Raw genomic sequence first — 20,616 nt, 5'->3', positions numbered from 1 at the left:
ACATTGTTTTAGATCTATAAAAAAACTGAATATTCAGGGCTTTTAATCCAGTTCTTTTAATCCATTTATTTAAAAAAATCTAAATATTATATCTAAAATGGTCCGGCCCACATGAAATCGAGTTGACGTTAACGCGGCCCCCAAACCAACCCGATTCTGACACCCCTGATCTATAGGAAATGATACAAGATCAAATCATAAAGTGACGTGAATAAAGCAAAATCATCAAGAATTGACTCAAAATCAATAGGAAATGACACTAAATTAACATGAAGTGAACCAGGAAGTGACTAGGGAATGTCCAAAAGTCAACAGCGAGCCCAAATGAGCAAGACATCACTTGGAAAAGCACCAGAATCAACTTCATGAAACTCTAAATCAACAGAAATGAACTGTAAAGGACCCCAAATTAACAGGTGGTGACCCCAAATCAATAGTTGACATTTGTCAATACATCTATTCGAAAGTGTTGACTTTTTAAAGGAGAGAAAACTTAAATCGTATGGCGTTTAAATAATTCCTTTAAAATTGAAAAACATCCCATTTAGAGGACGCTTCCTCACGTTACCAAAAATAGAGATAGCTTTGAAAAAAATGATATCCTTATGGCCACTTTATTAATGAAAACAATGCAGCCGGCAGGATGATAGATTTTCCTTGATGGATGTGCTAAATGTTTTATGTCATGATATTTTATGAGATGACTTCAAGGCTGCCGTGTTGCGTCATCTTGTACTGAGAGATGATGGCCGAAAGTTCATCATATTCATCTTTTAATTGTAGAATTATTATTTTTTTTATAAGAGCAAGACTAGAATGAAAAAGTTCGGAAATCCATACGTAAAAAAATTGGGATCATAATGTGTGGGAATCCATATTTAAGGGGGGCTGAATTTGGGATGTGTATCTAAACATGGGGGAATCATTAAAAAAATACTGTCCAAAAATGGTGAAAACGTAGAAGTAAAAACTGAAAAATATGTGAAAAATTAATTATAAATGGAAAAAACAGTCACAAATAATTAAATTAAAAAGTGTTATGTTAAAATACCATATATTTATTTAATATGTGGTTGTGTTTTCTTTTTTTAATGTACATTTCAAGATGAGACGGTCTTATTTTTGGGAGAATACATTTTGAAAATTTGCTTTTTTTTTATCAGAGCAAGACTAGAATGAAAAAGTTCGGAAATCCATATGTAAAAAAATTTGGGATCATGCGGTGTGGGAATCCAAATTTAAGGGGGGCTGAATTTGGGGTGTGTATCTGTCATGGGGGAATCATTAAAAAAAATACTGTCCAAAAATAGTGAAAACGCAAAAGTAAAAACTGAAAAACATGTGAAAAATTAATTATAAATGGAAAAAACAGTCACAAATAAAAAAATAAAAAGTGTTATGTTACAATACCATACATTTATTTAATCTGTGGTTGTGTTTTCTTCTTTTCATTTACATTTTAAGATGAGACGGTCTTATTTTTTGGGGAATACATTTTGAAAATTTCATATTTTATTTTTATTCCGTTTACATTTTGGGGGGGTAAATTAGTTTTAATTCGTTTTTAGATTTCACAACCAGATTTGCTAAAAGAAAAGAAAAGTGGGCATTCCCTTATCCACTGTTTTGAGTGCAATAACTATGAAATGAGTGCCCAATTATTCCCCCCACAAATGACATTAGTCATTTTCATCTTTTTTTTACATAGTTGCCATTTCATGCCATCTTTAAATTAGCCCAAACTTCCATTTTTTGGGGGGAGTAAGTGCAAGCCTGTATAGTATTGAGTGTAAATTAAAATAGAAAGGAAAATCTCTTTGTTTTAAAGGATGGGAAAGTGATGGCGGCGCATGACTCCAAAATGCACATATGCATGTTGAGCTGCGTGCGCTTTGATTGACAGCTGCCACTGACCCGTGCCAGTCAGAGTGCCATGCTGCGGGGCGACGGGGTCGATCGCTACGGAGACGACCTTCGCCCTCATCTGCATCCCGCCTTCATTAGCCGAGCCAGGCAAGGAGAATAACAACCCAATAAATTAATAAAGAGAAAGCGGCAGAGAGGGGGGGGGGGGGGCAGAGGGTTGGGTTGGGGGGGAAGAGGAGGGGATGCGGAGGTCTGGGGGGGGGGGGGTGCTAGCGGGAGGTGAGGCGAGACGATGGGGGACAGAGAAAAAGAGCAGTCAAGTATGGAGGAGGTGAAAACTGGATGGCTGAAAATAAAACAGGGATGCTTAAATTGATGGATTGGGGGGCTTTGAGGTGGGGGGGTTAGAAATTGAAATAACTTTTTTTTGACTCTACAACTGATTTAGGGAATGCGCTAAATGCTCTGTACTTTTATTATTGATTTGCCTGACCTTGAAAATTAAAATTCCCATTGAAAGCCATTAGGATTATTGGAATATAGTTTGCCGGGTTACAAATGATCGCTATACAGACACTAAAAAAGGGTTACATTTATGTGCAACAAGAAATACTGTGCTTGAAATAACTTAATTGTGGTGGCTATGCTTCTCTGGCTAAAGTTGCACATTCAAGTTTGGAGGTGGTGCTGTATTTTATGGGGACTTCCTAGGCTGAAGTCTGGCACTTATTTAGCATGCTGGCAACGCGGCCGACGTGTTAATAAAGAATGAGATTTAATCATCTATTGTTCGAGGTACTTGTTCATAAACAGATAACAGAAATAGAGTGAGCAAAGACATCCACTGATGGTAAAACTCGCACGCACAGAGACACACACACACACGAGAGAGAGTCTGTTGAGCGTTCCTTGTAAATAAATAAATGATGACCAAGTATGTTACACAGGATAGACCGCTGGTTCCCAGGAGGACACTAGCAATGATGCATGCTCTTCTTGAGACTCTGTCTCACCCTACTACTACCATTACCAATACCACCACCACTACTACAAATACTGCCACTACTACCACTAATACTGCCATCACTACTACTATCAAAACTACTACTATCAAAACTACTACTACCACACCACTACTACAACTACCAATACCACCACCACCACTACTACAACTACTAACACTACTAGTGACATCACTACTACTGCCAAAACTACTACCACAACAACTACTACTACTACCACTACTACTTTCAAAACTACTACCACTACTACTTTCAAAACTACTACCACTACTACTTTCAAAACTACTACCACTACTACTACTACCATGACTAATACTACCACCATCACTACCACTACCACTAGCACCACAACAAATACTATTACTACGACTACTACCACTACCATCACTACCACTACCATCACTATCACTACAACAAATACTACTACTACCACCACCACCATGACTACTACTACCATGACTACTACTACTACCATCACTACCATTACAACAAATACTACTACTACTACCATGACTACTACTACTACCATCACTACTACTACAACAAATACTACTACTACTACCATCACTACCACTACAACAAATACTACTACGACACAAACAACACCAACACCAATAACAAATACTACTACTACAGCGTGTCAAATGTTTTGCACAGCGATAACAAAGCGATGTACATACTACTTGCAAACTACTTTTGGAGGAGTCCATTTCATCAAATAGCGCTGCGATCAATAGCGTCTTGTTTACTTTGAGAGAGATTAGAATGATAGGTTGACATGAGAGGAATCCGACTGGGCCAAATGATTGGAATTTAACTGCCGACTCTCATCCAGTCCGACCGCAGTTGGACCAAAGCATTTACAACCGGACGTGCTCGAGTCGCGCGCCGGCTAATTGAGGAAAGCGCCGAGCGACGCCCCACCTCGCCCGCCATAGCCACCACGTCAAAAGACGCCCGGGTGACGAGAGAGGACGCGCTTGATGAAAAGAGGCCGTTCGGGGTCGAGGCGTGCCGATAGCGGGGAGCGGCGCCCGCTGCGCCGGGAAAGGAAAATTCTCAGGGCGATCGATGGAGGGGATTAGGGCGGGCTTTGGCGGGGGGCTCTGGATCTGAGCGCCGCTCTCTATGGGGCGAGGGGCCCCGGGGGAGCTTTGGAGAGGAAAGCGGTAGGGCAAATCAAGAGGAGAGCCCAGGGGGGAAAGTGGACCGAGGGCTAACCTGGAACTGTCAGGAGGCTGAAGAGGAGGTCGGCCGAGCTGGGAAGAGCGAAGAGCGAAGAGCGGCTCCCTCGCCGTCCCGTCGGGCCTTTCGCCAAAAAAAGGCACTGTGGAATCAAAACATTGAATTAATATTTGTTCTCTCCGGGGCCCTTTGCACCACAACTAGGGTCAAAAGGCAAGCAAAATCTTGTCCTGAGAGCCCTACAGTCTTGCCTTGATTATCGCGACTTCATTTTTTTTCTGCTATTAATTATTACTTTTTTTTTAAAGTTCATAAAAATGTGAAAATCCAGCTGAAACTCGTAACTCTTGCTACTAGGACTCAGCACTGAAGAAGAAAAAAAGTTCTAATGGGGGTGGCCCTACTTTGCCATTTTTCATGTCTGCCAGTGGCGGGCCGTCAGGGCCTTCAAGGCCTTCTCTGCTGGCCTAAGAAATATCTGAATCATATATTACATTTTGTCCATCAATACTTAATCAATAATTCCAAATTGTCTGTTAGCTTCCTTTCATTGCTTTTCCCACTGGTTGCACTGCTTCCAGATGTGTTTTCATATTGAAGCATTTAACCAATCACATTTCAGCCATTATTTGTTTCTAGGGTCAGAAATCTGCCTCAAAGCCTTCACAATCAGTTCTGCAGGCTCTGCTGCATTAAACAAGCGTCGATAAGACTGTTGCTTTAACCAATCAGAATTCGATTTGGTGACACCAAGGCCATTTCGCGGGCATAGGGATACGTCATCGCTTTCACCAACTATGATTGGCTAGTAGGCAGACCAAAGCCAAAGTGAGCCAGCCAGAGATCGCAAACTCCACCCACAATGGCCGACGGAGGAAAACAAATGGATTTGGTTGCAGATTTGCTCACAAAGCTATTTTCCAGAGGGACTTTTCCAGAAAAAATGGACCTCATTAAGAAAGGGCGGTCAACTCCGAAGCTAGCAAGCCTGTCACAACCGGGAACGAACATTTTCAGCACTAAATCGAATAAAAACGTATGCCAGAAATACGACAGGGCAGGCTCGACTTTCAGCATTAGCTTCGATGCCGATAGAAAAGAAGGAGGAAAGAAAGGAGGATGGATATTGTGTACAGTTAAAAAGGATTTTTTTATAATATGGCTATATTCCTAAATAATATTTCAATTGTATGAGGTTATTATTGATGATTTTTTTATGTGTCACAGCTGTACCTGCAGTAGAGGTTTTATAGCCATGAAATAGTTTTTGAGGGTTGGATTGATTCCGTCAGCTGAAGGCGTCGCTAGGAAATCCACGGACCGCCACTGTTTTTAGGTGACATATGACATGCGCACTTGTTATTTTTTTTTATTTTAAACAGATGCTGAAGTGGCCCCGCCCCCCAGCCGATTCATGGCTTCTTCTCCAGCGAACCACACTGCAAGAAATATCCTAAAAACTGGAGAAGGTTATTAAAAAGGGGCACGCGCGTACACTCCAACTCCATCGGCGAGTCTCCTCCAATTCCCGCGATTGGTCAGCCCACCCCAGGGAGCGAGCGGTCGGATCCATGATTCATTTTGCGATGGGGGGTTTGTCAGCGAGGGGGTTGGGGGGGCAGAGAGCGAGAGAAGAAACACCCGAGACCACTGGGAAATTATACGGAGGAGCGGCATGGTGGATGTGGAATTAAACGGCATAATTAATCAAGCACAAAAACAAGCACGTTGCTCCTACATTTATTATTTGCATTTTTTTTCCACTTGAGGGGAGGTCATCAGCACGCGTACAAGTCGGCGCCCCCCGATCCGTCTCGCCTTGACCTCTGACCCGAGTTCCTATCTCAAAGAAGGGACATCCGGAGAAATCCGGCTCATTTTTTTCCCTTCTTGAAATATGCTTCTGTTTTCTTTTAAATAAGGACGTCTTGAAAATTGGGTTCGCAACTCCGAGGACTTGAAAGAGGGGAAATAACGCGGGGGGGATATTATGGTGTGCCGAAAAAAAAAGTGTTAGCGCAGCTAAAGCGGCGGGTTCAAGCCCGGCGCTTTTATCAACGTATCGATCAGCAAACTCTTGAGTGACAAATGATGCTGATTGTCATGCAACCTTGTGGCACATTTTACGGGCTGACCTAATTTAAATGTTAATATCATTCTGCCTTTGCTTCTGTACGCAAGACAAAAGGTCATTTCCTTCTTTTTTTGTGTGTGTTGGCTCATCCAAGCGCTGCCCTTATTTTCTCCACCAAACGTCTATTTGTAACATTTGAACTTTATTGGCCTCGCATTGACGATTAAATGAGGGAGATTTGGTGGCCTTTTGATAGAAACACGCTTTTTTTCATCATTCTCCCAAGCAAAATATTCTAAAATTCTCTTCTAACAGAAATGTTTTTTCCCTATCTACTTGTTTTCTAGTCATTTTTTTAATGTTGTTTTTTCTCACATACGGTGGTACATCGGCGCCATCTGTTGGTACGCAAAATTTAGACTCTTAAATCTTCAAACCATTGCTTTTAATTTTCCAGTGCATTAATCAAGGTAAAAATACTAAATAATGAGATCAGTGTTTTTTTGGCAACCCAAGTTCGGGTAACCTGATTTTGAGGAACTGTCTTTTACTGTGTCTGTATTCTCATTTCCCAAATACGGGATGAATAAAGTTATCTAATCTAATTTAATACCAAGTCTCGATCCTTTGTGATTTGTTTAAGACAAAACATACATTTCTAGTGACAATATCCCCTATAATTTTTTTGCTTGAGAACATTTTTGTTGCGATTTTTTGCAATTCAACAACTTCTATTTTCTTGTTTCTTTTTACGATATCTTATTATTGCTTTGTCACCCCTAAATTTAAAAAAAAACTTAAAAATGACTTTTTTCACTTCATTCTGATGTGCTCGGTTTTGTGATCACTTGGTCGTCATTGAATTTTTCTATATTTTAAAAGCAGTTTTAAGGTAAAAACAGTCGCTTATCAAAAAAATGTGTCCAAGTAAAAGAGCGTCAATATCGCCTATTATTTTTTTTGCTGGAGAACATTTTTTTGCTTGAGAACATTTTTTTGCTTGAGAACATTTTGTTGCTATTTTTTGCAATTCAACAACATCTACTATTTTCTTGTTTCTTTTTACGATATCTTATTATTGCTTTGTAACCCCTAAATAAAAAAAAAACTTAAAAATGACAATTTTTTCACTTCATTCTGATGTGCTCGGTCGTCATTGACTTTTTCTATATTTTAAAAGCAGTTTTAAGGTAAAAACAGTCGCTTGTCAAAAGAGCGTCTTTTTCCTCAACATTTTTTGCCCTACGACACTAACGATCCATCTTTCCCCGCCAGCCCTCCGCGTCTGAATGGACTGGACATCGAGCGCCCTCGGTGGAAACCGATGTTTGAGAAGCACCCATCGGTCGGTCCACACGTACAATAGTTTTTTTTAGCAAGCAATCCAGATTAAACGCGGCCGCTGTGAGAGGTGTGGCTTTTGATTTTTGGGATCATTCAAATAGTTACAGCGGCACTGGAGTGTGAAAGTGGCTCATTTTAGCCGTTTCTATTCCCGCGTCCTCCGTGTCCTTGGTTTCTATCAATAATGTAGTGCCGTCGGACGAGGAAGAACGAGAGAGGTCCTTAAAAATGAGGGATTTCCATTCGTATGGTGGTGGAATAACCGCAATTTTGAAGCTGGAAGTCATCATTTGCCATCGCTAAGCTAGTAGTAATAGTAGTACCCCAAATTACAGTCAATACGGTTCCAGGCCATGAAAAGAAACAAAACAAACAAACAAAAACAAACAAAAATCGGTATTATATCATTTACATTTAGTTTGTGATCTTGTCTTCTCGTCAATCGGTTTACTTGCCGCCGATTGGCTCTTTTTCAGGGCCATAAAATGCCTTCTTTTAGAAAAGTCAATCTTTTGATCATGAAAAGTGACCAAAACAGACTTAAACAGCGCTGCCAAATATGAACGTGAAGTATCATATTTCTTATTAAATTGTGTTTTGTTTCGGGAGGACACTTGGCAGCATATTTTAAGATGAAACTGTCACTATGGGTTACTAAAATCTATCTCAGTAAACGTATTTCACACCCAAATTTGCAAAATACCGTATTTTTTCAGAGTATAACGCGCACCCATAATTTGTGACTAAAAATTGGTTTACATTTTTTTTTTTTTTTACACGTCACCATGACAAAACATTTATTCACAAGATATGGTACGGAAAGCTGGTAAAACAAACTAGCAGTATGAACGCAATTCTCAAATGGAATTTACAATTTGAAATCCTGAAAGTCTAATTCATCATCAGAATATTTCAAATTTCAAACGTCAAATTTATCGTCATCAGATTCACCAAACAATTGATTCCGTTCTTCTTGAGTTCTTGAGTCGAGCACCGGCCAATAGAACGGGCTCTCGCGCCCCATCTGGTGGCCAAAGACAGGTTTTACGTCACCTTCGGAGGGCAGTGTTTCGCCAAGATTCGTGTATAACGCTCACCCAAACTTTGCTTCAGTTTTTGGTACAAAATTTTGCGAGTTATACCCGAATAAATACGGTAGGACTATCATATTAAAATAAAAGAACTCCCGCAATCTGACTCCGTGTTATCGATAAATATTTGACGTGAGGTCACCAACGAAGCCCCATTATTGTTGCGCGCAGGCACAAATAAACGTCCAGGAGAAGAGCTATTATGAGCAGCGGGCATAAAGCCGTCAAGCGAAGCCGCTCGATAGCAGCGGCTTGTTCCTGGAGCGGCGTCATCCATCCAGGTATCAATATGGAAATAGCGCCGCTATACGACCCAGACATGAATCAATGGCGCTCCCACAAGGGGGGGAAGGGGGGGATCGGGTCGAAGCCACCCCAAATCATCAATGAGACAGATCGGCCGCAGTCGGGCCGTATTGATAAGAGCGTTTCCACCTGTGGAGGCCGGCGGCCCACGTCGCCATTTATTTTTATTTTTATTATTTATTTTATTCGTGTGCGGTCGATTGGTCGCCGGACTTTTGGTCGCCGGTCTTTTGGTCGCGGTCTTTTGGTCACCCGTTGTCGCGGTCGGGGCGACCAAAAGACCACGACCAAAAGACCACGACCAAAAGACCACGACCAAAAGACCGGCGACCAAAAGACCCACAACCAATCGACCGCACACGAATAGAATAAATAATAATAATAAAAATAAATTGCGACATGGGCCGCCGGCCTCCACAGGTGGAAATGCTCTTATCAATACAGCCTGACTGCTGGCTGGCGACCAAAAGACCGGCGGCAAAACAAGGTAAAACAAGACGGTCTACGCATGAATAAAAGCCAACAATGGCCATGAGCAGTTTCACTGAGCCCACGTTAGTGTATATGTACATGCGTTGTCCCTTTAAGAAGCTACGTCAGTCAGGGTCTTAACAAGTTGTCCAACAAAAAACAATAAAAGTCTGGGAAATTTTGAGCTTTTCTTTAGCCTAATAATTAATAGGGCATTAAGTATGACTAAATAGTCATTCGCAGTTTGTATTTAGGGAAGTTGAGCAACAATTTAAATGGTAATTATCAATAACCTTCCGGGCAACCAAAAGACCGGCAACCAAAAGACCGGCGACCAATCGACCGTGTACCTATTTTATTAGCGGTGTAGATGCCCAAAAAAGAAGGCACACTGCTACGAATCGTCACGTGGGTCATGCGTGTCACCTTCTTTCAACCTGAGTGGGAGTTAAACTTCTTTATTTACTTTAAATATGTAGCGGTTACCGGTTCTGGGGTCGATCCCGGGGTGGGTCCTCACTCTATGGAGTTTGCATGTTCCTCCTGGGCTTGCATGGGTTTTCTCCGGGCACTCCGGTTTCCTCCCACCTCCACAAAAATTGCATGCCAGGCTAATTTAGCGCTCTAAATTGCCCCTAGCTATGAGTGATGGGTTGTTTGTCTCCGTGTGGCCTGCGATTGGCCGGCCAGCAATTTAAGGGGTGCCCTGCCTGGTCCCCGAAGTGGGCTGGGATAGGCTCCAGCACCCCCCGCGACCTTGGTGAGGATAAGCAATTCAGTAAAAGAATATTTGTTGTTCTATATTCTCATACCAGCAATATTTGAAGTCATTTGTCCTCTGTGAAAATAGGATTGTTCTAGATTTTGGATAACCCACAGACTGCGGCCCGAGTAATTTGTCAGCCTTTACATAATAATCATAATTGGCAAACACCACGTAATTAGCATGCAATGTTTGCCCGAAGCTGCTTTGATACATTGTTGTGGATGCATCAGAAATACAAGTGGTGGCCATTTTCTATGTTTTCACAAGTAGTAGTTGATTAACCGGGAATAAAAATGTCTAAGTGTAATTTTCTGTTACATCTAAGCCTTCTTTTTTTAGGAGACAGTCCCCATTAGTTTGAATTTTACTTATTTAATAAAGGACAGCATATATTAATGACTATATTCATATTCATGTTAATGTTTTGAGATTGTTTAGTTTAACAAGCTTAATAAGTTTATTTTTTTTAAATTCTATAGGCTTTTGGACAATCATCTTGTTTTGTGGATTGTTTGGGGAGGAAACAAATCAACGAATGGGCTAAATTAGAAACAGCGTGTAAACAAAACAAAACAAACAAATAAAAACAGCAAAAGTGCAGCAGGTGATCAAATTGGCTGAACGTTTGCAGCCCTGTTCTTGAATGTTCCAAACAAAATCTAAATATCATATTTAGATTTGTACTTACTTGAAGTAGGTGAGGTTTGCAGAAACATTTGAAGTTATATTAACGATTTTTTTAAAAAATTGAATGTATTTCCCACTGCAAATAACATTTTAAGAAAAGTGAACTTTGTAATTGACTCGGCCTACCTTGTAAATTTTGAAGGGATTCCGATGCATCGTCATCGAGACTTCGTTCCACTCTTTTTTGCATCTTGAAGCCGATTTATAAGTTGTTTTTGTGGCCATTGCGTGGAAGAAAGACCGTCGATCGAGCAACTAATAGTTGTCACTCGTGTCCTATAGACGCAACGATGTTAGTCGTGCGGTAAAAGAGAGACCCCTAGTGGAACAAAACCTGCAGTACACCCAACAGACGCTCGTAGAAATGACAGTTAATACCGTTCCTTTATATTTGGATACAAATATATTCACAATATGGCTTATATAATTGATAAGTCATAATTGCACAATGTAAAGTACATATTTTTAGAATATTTTATGAAATGTGGTTCCCTATTTGTATAAGTGTCGCTCTTTTAAGTGTATTTATCTCTGCAACAAGAGTCTGTATCTTTATTTGATTTAAGTCAGCTTGAGTGGCTATTTTTATGGGTATCCACAAAATTATACAGCAATTTCACCTCCTTAGCAAATGAGTTCATCTGTTATCAAGTGATTAAAATTCCTCCCCTTAAACTGCGACGTTTGACCTCAACACCCAAACTTTCAATCATCATATTACAAACACCTGATAAGATCTTCAAAAGTGCTTTTTTTGCTAAATGACCACTGTCAACTCTTTCATTGAAAATAGTTTGCACTCCTAAATGGTTGCCTTTAGGAAAATGTTGGTTTCTGATAGGTTTATTATTAATACACCGTAATAAAAAAAGGGAGACATCATTAACATACTCTGGCTACAACTTGCAAGGAAATCACTCCCAACTGATTCTAAAGAAACGGCATCTTCCTCTGTCCATTTATTCAGCGCATAATCAAAACATTTAAGGTAATCTGATTCAAACAATTGCATAAGCTAACTGAATAACACCATTAAGGTCGAAAGACAACTGCCACAACAATCTCATATTAGATCGGAACCAAAAACACCTGCGTAAGAATTTGCACAAATAAGCATAATAATTTATTTGTAAGTTAAACAGAGCGATCATATTTTTAAACAATAATGCGAGTATTTTCAGAAGTTGATTCGCTTATCGCCATCTGCCGGAATCCAAGTCAAAGCAATTTAAGAGTCCCTCGTAGATCTTCATTCCCAACTCAGATCAACAGTCTCGGCCTGGAACATGGTGTCCTGTTCGCTCAATAGTCCTGAAAACAATGAACTGGCCTCGAAAGCAGCTGTGGGGGGATAGTGTCCTCGAGCTTACTCGGTCCCAACATAAAGTATAGCACAAATTAAATTTATAACTTAATTACCTATTAAATGCTTAATGAACATATAGTAACATCCCAGAATAAACCCAACAGTTTCCCAAAAAAACCCAAAAAAACAAAGATTGACACATCATTGTGAATTTCAATTCAATGTTCAAATTGCTAATGTCGCCACGACATTTCTTGCAAAGCACTAATGATCACCGACTCTTATTTGATACTGCCAATGGCACTCTGTCTAGTGCAACACCTTCGAAGTTCAAAGGTCACGATTCCCGCGCACACCGGACGGCCTGCCCTTTTCGCCAGTGAGAGAGAGGAGCAGCACAAAGGTCACCCGCATGGATTTCCTCAGCTGCGATTCAATGAAAAGGTCAAGCGGGGGCACCGCCAAATGGCAGGCGGCCATTCACGCGCGGGGGGGGGGATTGAGTCCTCACCTCACCTCACCTCACCCTAAAACGCTGATTGGAGTGGAGTGGAAAGGGCCTCTAAGGAGCCCCCTTGTGTTCAATTTCTTCAATAATTCAACTACCCAGTACAGACGCTCCCCTACTTACGAACGAGTTACGTTCCGAGCGATTGTTCATGAGTTGAATTTGTTCGTAAGTTGATTCAGTGCTATATTTTGTATTATAATTTATGTTTAAGGCCTATATAAGTATATTGAAGGTTTATATAAGTGCATTTGTATGTTTAAGGCTTGTATAAGTAACCAGCATTGGTTTGTACTGAAAAAAACATTTAATAAAATGGAGAGAATACATACAGTACTGTATACATACATTAGAGAGAGAGAGAGAGAGATTTACTAGAAACTGGCCGAAAGAAGTTATCTAATGACGATTGCACAGTTTTCTTCTTTTTTTCATCATAAATGTTGCGGTAGCACTGTATGGCATCATTCAATTGATTTGCAAACTTAGTGCAACGTTCAATATTTGGGTCCTGCTGCTCGATCTTTATGTTTATAAATGGTACTGACGGTCGAACGATTCAAGTTGTATTCTCATGCAACGCTCACCACTTTCTCACGCGCATCAAGCTTCGTTATTATTGCCACTCATTTCAAATGAAATGGCTTGCCTCTTCCTTGCACCTCCCTCAATAGAAGCCTTTCGCTTTTCACCAACCATATTCAATAATGGATGGCAGAAAGAAGCACTACTCGGGAAAAAGGCGCGCAATACAAAATCGAACTTACGAACATTTTTCGACATAAACGCAAATTGCAGTCATGTTCGTATGTACCGTTGTTCGTAACTCGAATGTTCGTAAGTAGGGGAGCGTCTGTAATAGCAGAAAAAAATCGCAAAGTACTGAATTCGTGATAAGTGAAGTCGCGATAATCGAGGAATTACTGTAGTCTTTACTTATTGCTGTTCATTGGGAAAAGAGAAAACCATAAGAAATAAATGCCACTTTTAGATGTAAAGTCATTTAACATTGGTTGAGCAACAATTGAATCAAAATCATCCATCCATCTTTTACATGTGGTGTTTTAGTAGAAATGTTTCAGCAAACAAATTGTCAAAAACGGCAAAATAACGTTGTATTTTTATTGCTTAGGTGGCATGACTAATTGTGTTAAAAGGAAAATCACGTCACTCCTTGACAATGAGCTCGGATGGAAATGACGAGCTCGCAAGTCGACGGGACGCCCTCCAAGTTTGCGAGCGGAAGGAATTTGCGGCCGCGTGGCGCGTCGTGCCGTGGCACGTCGCCGCCGACTTGTTTTTGCGCTCAATTAATTCGGATTGCCCTCCGAGTTCCAGACTGACGAGAGATCGTGTTTCTAAGAGGGATGTCCCAATACTTTTTTTTCTTTTTTGCTAATACGATATTTTTAGACTGGTAAAAATAATGCTAAAACAATCGAGGCCAGGGGTGTCAAAACTGTTTTTTTTCCTGATGGCTGGCTTTACAAAAAAATCAAAGGATTCAAGGCTTATTTGTTCAATTTTTTCACCAATATTTTTCACAACTGTAAATAGTCGATGAAACCCTTTTTTAAAAAAAAAGTTTTTATTTATTTTGATGATTTAGGGCTTTACAAGGAAACTTGCCTTGGCGATATTATAAAAATAATTCTATGCTAATGCTAAAAACAATGGAGGCCATGGGTGTCCAAACTAATAAAAAAATCAAAAGATGCATAGGTTATTTGTTAATTTTTTTGCCAGAAATATTTTTCACATCTGTAAATAGTCGATATAATCCTTTTTATTTTTATTTATTTTGATGATTTTGGGCTTTACAAGGAAACTTGCCTTGGCAATATTATAAAAATAATGCTATGCTAATGCTAAAAACAATGGAGGCCATGGGTGTCCAAACTAATAAAAAAATCAAAAGATGCATGGGTTATTTGTTAATTTTTTTCCCCAATATTTTTCACATCTGTAAATAGTCGATATAATCATTTTTATTTTTATTTATTTTGATTATTTAGGGTGTTTCAAAGAAACTTGCCTTGGCGATACTATAAAAATAATGCTATGCTAATGCTAAAAACAATGGAGGCCATGGGTGTCCAAACTAATAAAAAAATCAAAAGATGCATGGGTTATTTGTTATTTTTTTTCCCCAATATTTTTCACATCTGTAAATAGTCGATATAATCCTTTTTATTTTTATTTATTTTGATGATTTAGGGCGTTTCAAAGAAACTTGCCTTGGCGATATTACGTGAAATCAAGTTGACGTTAAAGCGGCCCGCGAACCAAGCCGAGTCTGACACTTTTGCTTTACGCCAACTATCTCTCCTCCTTCCCTTTCTTCTTTTCTCCTCCCCCTTTCCCGTCCCGCTCACAAATATGCATTCCGGCTCCCTCCACGCACATATTCGGAATGGTTTGGAGCGTCCGCGCCTGCCCGCGGGCCCCTCGGGGAAAAGCCGGCCGGCGACACCAGGAAGGGGGAGGACGGCCGCGGCGGGGGCCGTGAGCTCGTCTTCTAGTCGAGGACGGTCGGGGGGCCAGGTGGGGGGCCCGTGGGCCGGGGCCCCGACCCGCCGCGACCTCTCCTTTTGGGGCTCGACAGGTGAGTACTTGCGCCGGTCGGCGTTCGGCTGCGAACACGTCGCGTTTAGCGTTTCGTGTCGATTCGTCGGGCGCTCGCTCCTCTTGTTTTTGTTTGTCGGGAAGGCGGATTCGGTTCATACGTGGCCTAATTTGACCTCTTATTTCCAATCGGATGATTTTAAGACGATGGAGGGAGGGCTCCAGAAGTCACCCGTTTTTCATTTTCCCTTCATTCCTTCTTTTTTTCCACCTTTTTTCCTTGTTTTTTTTTCCATATTTATCTTTTTTTCCAACTTTTTTCCTTGTTTTTTCCCATATCTATCTTTTTTCCACCTTTTTTCCTTGTTTTTTCCCATATTTATCTTTTTTCCACCTTTTCTCCTTGTTTTTTCCCATATTTATCTTTTTTTCCACCTTTTTTCCTTGTTTTTTTCCCATATTTATCTTTTTTCCACCTTTTTCCTTGTTTTTTCCCATATTTATCTTTTTTTCCACCTTTTGCCTTGTTTTTTTCCCCATATGTATATTTTTTCCAACTTTTTTCCTTGTTTTTTTTCCCATATTTATCTTTTTTTCCACCTTTTTTCCTTGTTTTTTTCCCATATTTATCTTTTTTTCCACCGTTTTCCTTGTTCTTCCAATAGTTATCTTTTTTTCCACCTTTTTCCTTGTTTTTTCCCATATTTATCATTTTTTCCTCCATTTAAACTTTTTCTCTTGATCCATTTTTCTTTCATTTCCTCTTTCTCCTCATTCCTGGCAATTCAACAAAACGGCTACACCTCCATAAATATTTCTTTCTTTCTTCGTCTTGATGAGTAGAAGGACACATTTTGGTCAATTTCACGAATCAATCCTCCACTTTGAATGGATCCCGTCCACGCTAGCACATGCTAGCACACTTAACGAGCTATACTATCAACAATTCATCTTAAATTCGCGTCATCTGCCTTCTTATCCGAAGGCCATTTTGGGACGTGGGCTCGTCGGGAACCGTCGATCCTCTCGCACGAATTCCTTTTATCGGCTGACGTCCTCGACGCCAACTGGCGAATGCGTAGACACACGTTTGAGCGCCACCGGCTTCAAGGCTGTCGGCCAACTGCAGCCGTCTGCTATCTGTCGCAAGAACGCCAGATAAGATCATTTTGTCTTCAGGAAATGCAGCCATTAACCGAGGGGATCTTCGTCTCTCTGTCGAGGAACTTCCTCGAAAGGTTAAGACGGTTCAGCGCTTAATCCGCCTGCCCCAGACAATTTTAAGAAACGTATTAAAACAATAGAATCTTGTTAAAGAGTATTCAAAAGGAAATAATCAAGACTCTCACAGAGGCATAAATCGAAGAAATTGCACAATGAACGTCACACGTTTTGTGTTCTCGCCATACTTTATGTCCTCAAAAGTTCAACTATGCCTACCCTCAGCAACTTCTTGTTTACATTATTTAAAAAAGAAAAAGAAATATAGCATGTATAACCTTGTCTTTTTACCCAAAGTCTCATCTTGGGAGACCAAACAACCTCTATTGTAAATATTTAAACGACATTCATCTTGAAATATTACAATCTTATCTCCATTTATTTTTCATACTACTTTCCACAAGGGTCCTAGGGGTGCTGGAGCCTACTCCGGCCATCAGAGGGAAGGACTGCCCCATTTCAAATAAGAAAAAAAATGCTATTTTTTTTTTCATGTTCAAACATGATGATGATGACGAGGATGATGATGATGATTATGAGGATGATGAGATGATGATGATGATGAGGATGATGATGAGGAGGATGAGGATGAGGATGAGGATGAGGATGAGGATGAGGAGGAGGATGATGAGGAGGAGGATGAGGATGATGAGGATGATGAGGATGATGATGATGATGATGATGATGATGATGATGATGAAGAGGAGGAGGAGGGGGAGGAGGAGGAGGATGAGGATGAGGAGGAGGAGGAGGAGGAGGAGGATGATGATGATGAGGAGGAGGAGGAGGAGGATGATGATGAGGAGGAGGAGGAGGAGGAGGAGGAAAAAAATGCTGTTGCTAATCAATGAGTATCAATGAGAGTATGCATGCAGAAGAGTATAATGAAGAAAAATGATGATTAAAAAGGCGCGTCTGAATTAATCGTTGGTCGTAGATATGCCCGTGCTCGTAGATATTGTTATACACGAAAGATATGCAAAAAAAGACCTGGCTTGGTCGCATCACGAAATTTTGATCGCATGACGGGCCAATTATTCGATCGAAATTTCCGTCGTAAGACGAAAATTTTGTATGACGAGCGGTCGTATGACGAGGTACCACTGTACACCCATCAAAAGAGCCACATATGGCTCCCGAGCCATAGGTTCCCTACCCCTGGGTTAGGTTAACCCTGGTTTAGCGTAACGTCTCCCGAGAAGTGCGCTGGGATTCCTGGGCCGGCGGTGATGTCACCGCCGCGGATCTTCAGGCAGATCCGGACTTGAACGGCACGGCCCCCGACGCCAGATGTTCAAATCCGCGGCACGTCGGGGCGCGGGGACGACACGGCGAAGGCTCGGGAGGATTAAAGGCTCGGCGTCCGAGCGAGCTGACTAATCGCCTCCTAGCTCTCATTGTCCTTCATCTCTTCCAGACGTTCTCCATCACGCCGAGGATCTGGGATGACACCACCCGCTCGGCCCGACGATTTCACTCCACGACAAATTGACGTGCTTAAAAATGGAGCTCCTGCCCCAGGAGCCATTCGTCGGCTTAAAACCGGACTTTTCCACAAAAAGAGACTTCGCGGGGGGACGTCTACGTGCCAAAGATCCACCCTTAGAACCGGGACAAATGGACAAACCTGTTGGAATTGGCCCTCATGTGGAACGTTTTGAGGAACAGGGCCAAGAACGAGACTGGATGTTTCAATGTAGTCTTGGCGAGAACTTGAAAGAGGATCTTCTTCATGATGGTCAGTTGGAACTGGTTACGAAAGCAACGGAGAGTAGGTCTGTCACATTTGGACTTGGGGAATTGGTCCTGCGGGAGCACGATCGAGGCTCGGGTTTACGCGGAAAACTGCCGAATGGCCGTGACCCTCGTCCAGACCTAAAAGAAGCAGATGACCCTCCAGTGTCCAATCTTTCAGCTGACGATCTGGACTTCCAGAAGATCTCGAACGGCCACCTCGGTCAGGATCGGACCGTGGCCTCGTCGCCCAAACGGCGAGGAACCGCGGAAGTGCCCCGCATCGTCGTCAAACACAAGCCCGGCTCCATCGCCTTCTCGGACTCCGCCAGGCGGGGCGCTCTCCTCAGCTCGGACGAGGGCGAGTCCTCGCCGGACGAGGACGTGTTCTTGGGTCGTCACCACGGCGACAGGAGGCGGGACTACGGCGTCAACGGCGACGAGCGTGGTTACCATGACGAAGCTGGAAGCGGAACTACGGAGGTATGACGCTATTTCATCTCATAAGTTAGCGTTTTATTTTTTATTTTTACACATTTAAAGGTCCCCCAATAAAGCACTGGTGTCAAACCTGTGGGCCCCGGGGCCAGATCCGGACCCACCACATGACTTTGCGAGGCCCGCAAAAGTCAATTGAAAGAAGGTTTTTGTCATCCTCGATTAGCGGCGGCGTCAATTACTGCCGTTTCCTTTTTCCCGTCTGAAGCGCGTTCGAGCCCCCGCTGACGTCCGTACACGAGCGCTTATCTCTCGCAGATAACGTACATTCCAGGAGACGCTGTCTCGGTCTGTTCCAAACCGCCTGAGGAATGCCGGGAATCCGAAGAAGGCGCGTTGTTAATATTATCCAAAGGGCGACGGGTCGACTTCGCCATTCGACATCGGCAGCGTGCTCTTGATTTCGTGTTGAAATATGTAAAGGGCCACACACACACACACACACACATTTTTACTCTATGGAGGTACGGCATTGGTGATGAAGTCCAGTGGACAAATTGGGCCAACATCAGTTTTCTTTAAACCAAAAAACGAGAGAAAATTTACTGTTTGGTCTCATTTTTAAGAAAGAAAAAGTTTAGTTTTCTTCCCTGTAATTTCCATAATGAGTCAAACTATTAAAATGTAAAATTCATTTTTTTTTGTTTTACAAAGAAAAATGCTGTTGCCTTTTATACTGTTTATTCAATGAGTCTAGCCTGGTCGATTTTTATTTTTAAATCAATTTTATTAGCCTAGTGTTGCCATCAGAGCTCATGCTAACACAGGGTTGGGCAAACTTTTCGGCCCGGGGGCCACATTGACTTTTAAAATTTGACAGGCGGGCGGGCCGGGTCAGCACAAGATACGATACATATAAAAAACTGCATCCGTTAACAGTACATATGAAACATAAACAGAAAAAAAGGACTAAAGTATGATACTCATCACTCATGCGGGATTTATGGGGTGCTTTCTTGGTTTTCATCAGACTAAAGGTCTGTTCACACACATTGTAGAGCCAAATAACACCAGAATCCTCTGGATCTTCTGGATGTTTGGAAATTTAGCTGCACTTAATGAAGCATAATACTCAGGGACTTTCAGGGAGTTGAACTTTTCACATTGGAGATCAATCCGTTCCAACTGCAACTCCTGCGGAACCGTTTCCGGGTCTTGTGAGAAAGGACATGACACCAACAGCTGTCAATTTTTCCAAAATCACAAAACCGACGGCAGAATTGCTCATGCAGGTCATCCAATGATTTCCTGTATTTTGACCCAAAAAAAATAAAAATAAAAAAAAATAAAAAAAAAAAGAAAGATTTTGGACAACGTCGGCGGGCCGGATTAAAAGGTCTAACGGGCCGTATATGGCCCGCGGGCCGTAGTTTGCCCATGCTGTGCGAACACTAGGATTACTGTGACTTTTCTCCCAAAAGACATTTCACATCCTCCACTGTGTCCTGCCACCGCCAGGGGGTGCCAATCGCTCTAGTCTCCGAAGTTTCAGCCTCCAATTGAGCTTTGCTGTTTGCTTCCAGGTTACCATTAGTTTGCACTTTTGCGGTGATGGGCGACCGCTCTCGGTGGGTGGCTCGGTCGCTTCTCCTCATTTCCATGTGAAAGGCAGCAGTGGACGCGGACTCGTGCTTGCCTTGGACGGAGCAGAGAGCTCAAAGTAAACTTTAATGTCACTTTTTTGCCTCGAGACAGTGACGTGAATCAGATTGGAGACTCTTTTTTTTGCAGGAATGTGCGACTCCAAATTTCCACTAGAACCCCCCCACAATTTTCTCGTCTTTTGTTTATCAAAGTCAACATATTGTTTTTTTGTCTGGCCCTCAAGTTTAAACATGGATGGCAACCAAATAAGGGTGTCCTCCGCCGATAGGCTCCAGCACCACCGCCACCCTTGTGAGAATAAGTGGTATGGAAAATTAATGAATTTCTGTCTCTCTTTTTTTGTTGATTTTAGTGCATTTCAGAGTTG

The 20,616-nt window shown here is 41.8% G+C and overlaps 2 protein-coding genes across 4 annotated transcripts in view; one reads left to right on the top strand and one right to left on the bottom strand.

Annotated features, from left to right (window-relative positions):
• Positions 1 to 11,126, bottom strand: part of npas1 (neuronal PAS domain protein 1) — an 89,020-nt gene extending 77,894 nt beyond the window's left edge. The window contains exons 1-2 of the mRNA XM_077612143.1: positions 10,939 to 11,126; positions 4,110 to 4,215 (exon numbers count right to left, since the gene is read on the bottom strand). The gene's annotated coding sequence lies outside the window, so the exon portion shown is untranslated. The remainder of the gene's footprint in view (positions 1 to 4,109; positions 4,216 to 10,938) is intronic.
• Positions 11,127 to 15,049: 3,923 nt separating this feature from the next.
• Positions 15,050 to 20,616, top strand: part of stard13b (StAR related lipid transfer domain containing 13b) — a 48,067-nt gene continuing 42,500 nt past the window's right edge. Inside the window, exons 1-2 of one of the 3 annotated variants that reach the window (XM_077611210.1) lie at positions 15,050 to 15,231; positions 17,830 to 18,629. In XM_077611210.1, the coding sequence (XP_077467336.1) occupies positions 17,916 to 18,629 (714 nt within the window). In that variant the 5' untranslated portion in view covers positions 15,050 to 15,231; positions 17,830 to 17,915. Of the gene's footprint in view, positions 15,232 to 17,829; positions 18,630 to 20,160; positions 20,305 to 20,375; positions 20,554 to 20,616 lie in introns of those variants that run through there. The other 2 variants (XM_077611211.1, XM_077611212.1) reach the window with 2 other exon arrangements.

The sequence above is a fragment of the Stigmatopora argus genome, chromosome 10 (genome assembly GCF_051989625.1).
Source record: "Stigmatopora argus isolate UIUO_Sarg chromosome 10, RoL_Sarg_1.0, whole genome shotgun sequence".
Lineage (NCBI taxonomy): Eukaryota > Metazoa > Chordata > Actinopteri > Syngnathiformes > Syngnathidae > Stigmatopora > Stigmatopora argus.
The sequence above is the reverse complement of the archived record's forward strand: the minus strand, read 5'-3'. Positions and strand labels throughout refer to the sequence as shown.